This window comes from Penaeus vannamei, chromosome 18 (genome assembly GCF_042767895.1).
Source record: "Penaeus vannamei isolate JL-2024 chromosome 18, ASM4276789v1, whole genome shotgun sequence".
In the NCBI taxonomy this organism is placed as follows: Eukaryota; Metazoa; Arthropoda; class Malacostraca; order Decapoda; family Penaeidae; genus Penaeus; species Penaeus vannamei.
The window spans coordinates 23,549,912-23,557,411 of record NC_091566.1 but is presented as its reverse complement, the minus strand read 5'-3'; the positions used below and the strand labels follow the sequence as shown (position 1 = coordinate 23,557,411).

Genomic DNA, 7,500 nt, shown 5'->3' with positions numbered 1-7,500 from the left:
TAAAAAAAAAAGTTTTACTCAGTCCACAAACCCGACTATAGAAAATTAAGAAAAGCGGTGATAATGAGTGAATAACTTAGAACCAAGACGCAAGAATAATGCTTAATTAAATACATTCATGCATGTCCGATAATTAAGTGTCGTCGCCGGTTTCTCATTAGATAGAAACAAAAGACCTCGGGGGGGATATTTTTTTTTTTTTTTTTTTTTTTTTTTTTGTCGGACAGATATCACATCTACGATTTTCTTTTTGTTTCGTTTTCAATATGTACAGTCCGTCGTGTTTTACAATCATTTTCTTTCATTGTTGTAATTGTGATTATTTTCATAATCTTTCTTGTGATCTTATCATCGTGATGATTATAGTAATAATATGATGATGATGATATTGATAATAATAACAATAGTAATGGTAATATCAATATCTGTGATAATGATGATAATTGTAATACTAATAACACCATAAACAACAAAAGCAACAAAAGCATTAATAATGATGATAAAGATGAAGTTGATGATAATAATGATAATGATAACAAGGGTGAGGATAATGGTGATAATTAATCGTAATAATCACAACAATGATGACCATGAATATAATAGATATGATGATGATAATAAATTTGGTAAAAAAGATGATAATGAATATCATGATTATGAATAGGAATAGGAATACGATGATGATAGATATGATGATGATGATAATGATGATGATAAGAATAACAACAACAACAAACATAAACTTCCCATCAACTTCAACCAAGAGAAAACAAAACCTCACGTCTAATCCAAACAAAACAAGAGACATCCACCTGGAAATCCCCCCCCCCCCCCCCCACGGCGCAGATCACATATACGGAACATTACCTGACGTATTCATCGAGAAACCCGTCTGTACCTCAGCGTCCAATCAATCATGAATCAGAATCATCCTTATGAATTACCCCTTTTGTGGGTTTCCATCCGATTCTCAATTGTGTTGTTTGGCTTCTTATTAGTACTGTGTCATATTGGAAACGTTTTTATTTTCTATTTTTTCCTCCTTTGCCAGTTCTGTAATGAATTCATGTGGGGTAAATCTGTGGAATTCTTTATGATGGTATATACTGTTGTGAAAAAAATGTTTTTTTATTTATCTATTTACTTATTTTTTATCATTCTTTTTGCAGAAAAAAGAATGATGATAATCAATACGTGTCCTAATTAGATAAACCTTATGAATGAAACGCACACACACACACACACACACAATCAACACAATCTTTGAAAATTCAAAGACTCGGAAAAATTATGAATCTGAGAACTTTGTAACTGAGAACGATTTGATTATGTAACTTAAATTGTGAAATTATTAAATTATCAAATAATAACGATTAAAATATGTAACTAAGGACGATTTGATCTAAAACGTGATTTCCCTCTTAAAGATACGCCTGGTTATTTTGATAATACAGAAAATAAAGTCACTGAATGCATTCTGGTTAAACAAACCCCATACCCAAAAAGTGAATTAATAATGTGTAAAAGATAGAGCTTCATTAGAGCCATCAAAAGAGATAGGGTTTTGTAAACACCTTTGCTAGCTAATTAGTTTTGGAAGGTTTTAAAATGATTAAAGTATTCGTTTTATGAAATTGCGTTGCGATACTAGTTCTAAATTACACCGCACTACGGAGCGAGGAATAAACAGAAGACTGATATTAATAGCAATGAGTTTTCTATTTCATTCGTCTTCTTCTTCCTTTGTTTCTTTTACGAAAGGAGAGGGAACTTAAAATAAAGTGTCAGTCAGTTACTTTTCTTTCTGTTTCTTCTGCTTTCTCTTATACCTTTTCTCATACTTTTCTTCCTCCTCCTCTCGTCTTCCTTCTTCTTTTCCCCCTTCTTCTTTCTTCTTCCTTTTCTTTTACTTTTTCTTCTTCTTCTCGTTTTGCTTCTTCTTTTCCTCCTCCTCTTTCTTCTTCTTCTGTTGCGTTTTCAAGAATTCATGAAAAGGAAAAGGAGAGATAATGTAAAGTGTGGAACCTCCGAAATGTCTATCCTTTTCGTTCAAAAGTGTATTACCATTTATTTTTATTACAATACAAAAGAGAAAAAAAGAAAAAGACACGTGGAAATTCTGCTCTGGACGTTTTGGTAAATCACGGTTCGTTTCGTGGAATGATTATGGTCCCGACATGTCCGTCAACTTAACACTTCCCTCACGTGACGAGGTGGCAACAAGAGAACCTCACATGGAGACGAATACTAAACAACTATTTCCATTTTACACCATTTATTTACGAAGACCGGTGAGTACTTTCTGGTGAAAGGTAGACAATAACTTTTAAAATCGACATTTTTAAACATTCATTTATACATTGGGAAAGCCTGTTGATGGGTTTCTGAACCAGTCACTAGTAGACAAACTGTTGTTCACAGAGAGACTGTTTCTAAGGACGACAGTTAAAAGCATCCGGTACAGTAATTGTTATTATTGTTGACAACTCCCTCAGCAAAAGAAAAATTAAATATTGATAACAATTGTGTTATTCTACATAAAGGTTGTTTGTTGATATTGATGTCAGCTGTAATGACAGGAAACATTAATTTGTGTTTCGAATTAATTCATACGAACTTTGGAGAATGCACAAGCCCAGATGTTAGTGTCGACATTGTCTGAATTGACACGAGAGTTAACGAGGGAGCTCTTGTGTGATAGTAGAATAGATATTGAGGAGAAGCGTTCCATTAGTTTTATCGCGAGGTTTCAGATTGGAAAAAAATATGTCCGTTATTAATGAGTGTATTTTTTTCCTCTTTTACTTTATAATAAACGATGTAATCAAAATGAAAGGTATATCGTATGAAATGTTAATAAACGTGTGCAATCGTGCGATACTTATAGTAATAATTTTATGTAAATTCTGAACAATATCATCATTAAAGATTACTTAAGAAAAACTAGTCCTCAATTAATGTGAATATATACATAGCCGTTTGTTGATATGTCTCGTAAATGGGAGATAAGAGAAAGGAAGAGAAAGATAGAGGACAAGGGAAAGAAAGAAAACGCGAAAAAGAAAGAGAGAAAAGTGTATGTGTGTGTGTGTGTGTGGGAGAGAGAGAGAGAGAGAGAGAGAGAGAGAGAGAGAGAGACAGAGAGAAAGAGAGAGAGAGAGAGAGAGAGAGAGAGAGAGAGAGAGAGAGAGAGAGTGAGAGAAGAGAGAGAGAGAGAGAGAGAGAGAGAGAGAGAGAGAGAGAGTGAGAGAAGTAACTGATTTAAATAGATAGATAGAGAGGAGGGAGAACACTAACAAAGATAGATAGATAGAGAGAACTAAATGAAAGGAGGCTGAAAGTGGGGGACAGAAAACGGGATCAAGTGAAAAAAAGAGAGAGAGAGAGAAGAAAGAAAAGGAGACAAAATTGAGAGACAAAATGAGAGAATGAGAGAGATGGAGAAAGCGAGAGCAAGAGTAAACAAAGAGAGAGAGAGATGGAGAGAGAGAAAAGACGAGAGAATGAGAGAGATACAGAAAACATGATCAAGATAAAACGTGAAACAGACAGACAGAAAAAGAATACTGATAATGATCATGATAGCAATAGCGATAATGGATATCAAACTAATAATACCCATCTCAAGAAAAAAAAAAATAACACTGATTACAACAATAACGATGGCAGGAAAAATGTATATAATATACTAGTGATGATGATTAAAACGCGCACACGCTCCCAAATGACGGCATCTCTCAATATAAACGTTTCCATCATTCGCTTTGCACCAGCGTCCCAAACGTTTAATTTCATTCATTCAGCCCCACCTTTGCGTTCCCCTAACCCTATATAAATCGATTTAACCCTTCAGTCTCTTCAAATACGGTTTATATGCACTGGTTATTTGGCAAGTATAATGTGTCATTTTGTGTGCGTTTAAGTCCGATGGTTAAGGGAAATTAATATTTTGACATGTACAGTGCCTCTGGGTTGCTTGTTCTTGTATTTGTGAATTACAATTTTCAGGTGTTCCTTATCGCTGTCTTACGGTAGATCTTTTAATGTCACACACACACACACACACACACACACACACACACACACACACACACACACACACACACACACACACACACATATATATATATATATATATATATATATATATATATATATATATATTTATATATATATATATATATATATATATATATATATATATATATATATATATATATACGCATATATACGAATATATACATATTTTACATATATATACATATTTATATACATATACATATGTATGTGTGTGCGTATGTGTGTGTGTGTGTGTGTGTACATACATATACAGAGGTATCTCTCCATATCTCCCTTTCTCCCAAGGTGATGGACGAGCGCTGGGAGGAGAACGTGAAGGAATTCGGTGCCGTCAACATCACGGGCTTCAGGATCGTCGACACGTCTCGGCCCTTCGTCAAGGACTTCATCAGGACGTGGGCCAATCTCGATCCCAAGGTGTTCCCCGGCGCCGGCAACAATTACGTCTCGGTGAGTGTTGTGTTTATTTATTTATTCATTTTATTATTATTATTTATTATTATTATTATTATTTTGTGAATAGAGAGTGGCTAAAGGGAAGTGAAAATTAATGAAGTGAAGGTATGGACTGAATTTTACGTGCAGGGAAAAAAACGCAACGGTTATATTTGCGCATAACGAGAAAACGCCACATACATTTCTGAATGCTTCTTCCTTAAAGAATAGATAAATAGAATGAAAAAGAAACGGAAATATTCGGAATGGAACTTGTTCCCTAGAAATATATATAAATAGAATAAAGAGCTAACGAAAACATTCGGAATGCAACTTGCTCCTCAAAAAATATATAAATAGAATAAAATATAAACGAAAACATTCAGAATAAACCTTGTTCCCCAAAACAGATCAATGAAACGAAAACTAAAACGAAAACGAAACCAGCCACAGAAAGGAGGCTGCAACAGATTAAAAGAACATAAGATGCTTAGAGCTTTTAAACTTCCCGCGGCGCACAACTTGGGTAAGAAGCACCTTGAGACAGCTCTGAGGTGTTCTAGAGTACTTTAAGACTTCCACGAGCGGGCGGCCGGTTTAAGAGAAACCAGAAGATTTCCTCGCCGCTCTAAGAAGCCGGTAATGCTCGTAATGGCGGGGAAAGGGGAAGGAGGGAGAAGGGGAGAGAAGGAGGGAGAAGGGGAGGGAAGGAGGGAGAAGGGGAGGGGAGGACCATATTTGACAGGGTTCTCCCATATCCATTTTGAAGAGTAGCTATTGAGCCGCAGGCAAATTAGGAATGGAATCAAGAGGGGGGAGGGGGGGGGGAGGGGCTCACGCCGAGAGGAATTTTAGATTAGGTCGCTTGTTCAGAATAGCTTGACTCCCCAACGTGCTGGGCTTCAAAGAATTAGGGCTTGCAGAAAGGTTTATCAAATACGAATCTAAATTTTAAGCATACGGAATAGGGGTGTAACTTGCCATAACTCTCTCTCTCTCTCTCTCTCACATATATATATTCTTACATACGTATATATATATATATATATATATATATACATACATGTATGTATATGTATATGTACATATATATATATATATATATATATATATATATATATATATATATATATATATATATATACATATATATATATATATACAAACATGTATATACATTTATACATACCTATATATATATATATATATATATATATATATATATATATATATATATATATATATATATATATATACACACAATGTATATATATGTATACATATATACACACATTATATATATACATATACATATACATATACATACATACATACATACACACACACACACACACACATATATATATATATATATATATATATATATATATATATATATATATATATATATATATATATATATATATATATATATATATATATATATATGTTTAGGGGGCACAGTTTATGAACGAGCAACGGAGACCTTCATGGACACATCTGTATGATGCTCATTTACTAAAAGAAATTGTAAGTTACATAGATGAGGTAAATCCATTGATTAAAAAAAATACTAGCAAATAAAAGTATCCATTTTCTTAGTCGTTTGTAAAGAAAAGGAAAGAAACAACAACCTCTTATTTCTATTATAAAGAAACACATCTATCAAGAACAGCATTGACCTTCACGCATTTTTTAATTCCATTTTCCTTTCAAAACCAGAAAAAGAACAAGGAAAAAGGACTATCTCGTAGCTGTCTAACTGTCACAAAAGCCAAACAGCCGTCAAGCAGGACGAATAGGCTAGTAAACAGGTGGATAGCCTATGGACGGCCGGCTGAGTGTGGGTTTACATGGGTATTTGGAGATGTAATCACCTCGTTTGGGCGGGGCTCACGCTAACTGGCGGGCTGAGTGTTGGTTAGCGCCGCCCATTTCGGTATTATGGCCAGAACGGAACAACGCCATCTTTATGCTGATGACGTCATAAAGGTGAACAGTTCCCTAAGTGAGAACGTCCTTGGAATAGAGATGGACTAAAGGCACTTCACTCCTGTTGCTCTTGCGGGTGCTGCTCGCGCTCTCGTTGGCTCGTTCTTGGGTTCGTTCGCTCGGTCGTACGGTCTCGTTCGCTCGGTCTTACCTTCTCGTTCGCTAGTTCTTACGTTTGTCCGCTCGTTCTTTGGTTTTCTTTCTTTCGTTCTTACGTTTTCTTTCGTCCGGTTTTGTGTTCTCGTTCGCTCGTTTATATCTTCGTTCTCTCTCTCTTTTTATTATTATTATTATTTTTTGTTACATTCGTTCGTTTTTGCGTTCGTCCACACGACCTTACTTTCTTCCTTTCATTTTTTTTATTCCCATGTTTGTTCGCACGTTTTTTTTTTTCTCTCTCTTCTTCCCCGTTCGCTCGTAATTCCGTTCGTGCGATGAAAAGATGCTTCGCGCGAGAATGAAGTTGGACATTCCAGTTTCCGTTATATGACGTGTTCTTTTAAAGTGGGAAGATGAGAAATGAAATGATTGATGAGGTGTTTCTGTTCTCTCCATATATTCCCTCTCTCTCTCCCTCTTTTCTCCCCTAATAGTTCACGATTTATTCCCCCTTATACTTTCATGCTTTTATTTATTCATTGCTTGCTGCAGCAGATCGCGTCTGTATTTTAATCAGTATTACCTATGAATATCAGATTATAAAGAAGAATGTTTGGTCAGCGGCGTTGGATGAATTTGTTTATGATTAAAGCTCGTAATTGTAATTCCTCTGTGTTTGGTTTAAGACGATTTTTTTTTTTCTATCCAGTTCTTCCATCTTTATGTGTTTTTTGTTTCTATCCTTCTTCCCTACGCCGGCATTCTTTCGAATCCCTCCTCCGAAATCCACTCCCTCCCCTCCCCCTATTTTATTTTATTTTATTTTTTTCATCCTTTCATCACACATCTCCAAATATCCTTCCAATTCCCTACACTATACTCCTCTTTCCCCGT

At 35.1% G+C, this 7,500-nt stretch overlaps 1 protein-coding gene across 1 annotated transcript in view; it reads left to right on the top strand.

Annotated features, from left to right (window-relative positions):
- LOC113825069 (glutamate receptor 1-like) overlaps positions 1–7,500 on the top strand; it is a 590,162-nt gene that overhangs the window by 136,520 nt on the left and 446,142 nt on the right. The window contains 1 exon segment of the mRNA XM_070133408.1: positions 4,366–4,530. Coding sequence (XP_069989509.1) covers positions 4,366–4,530 — 165 coding nt within the window.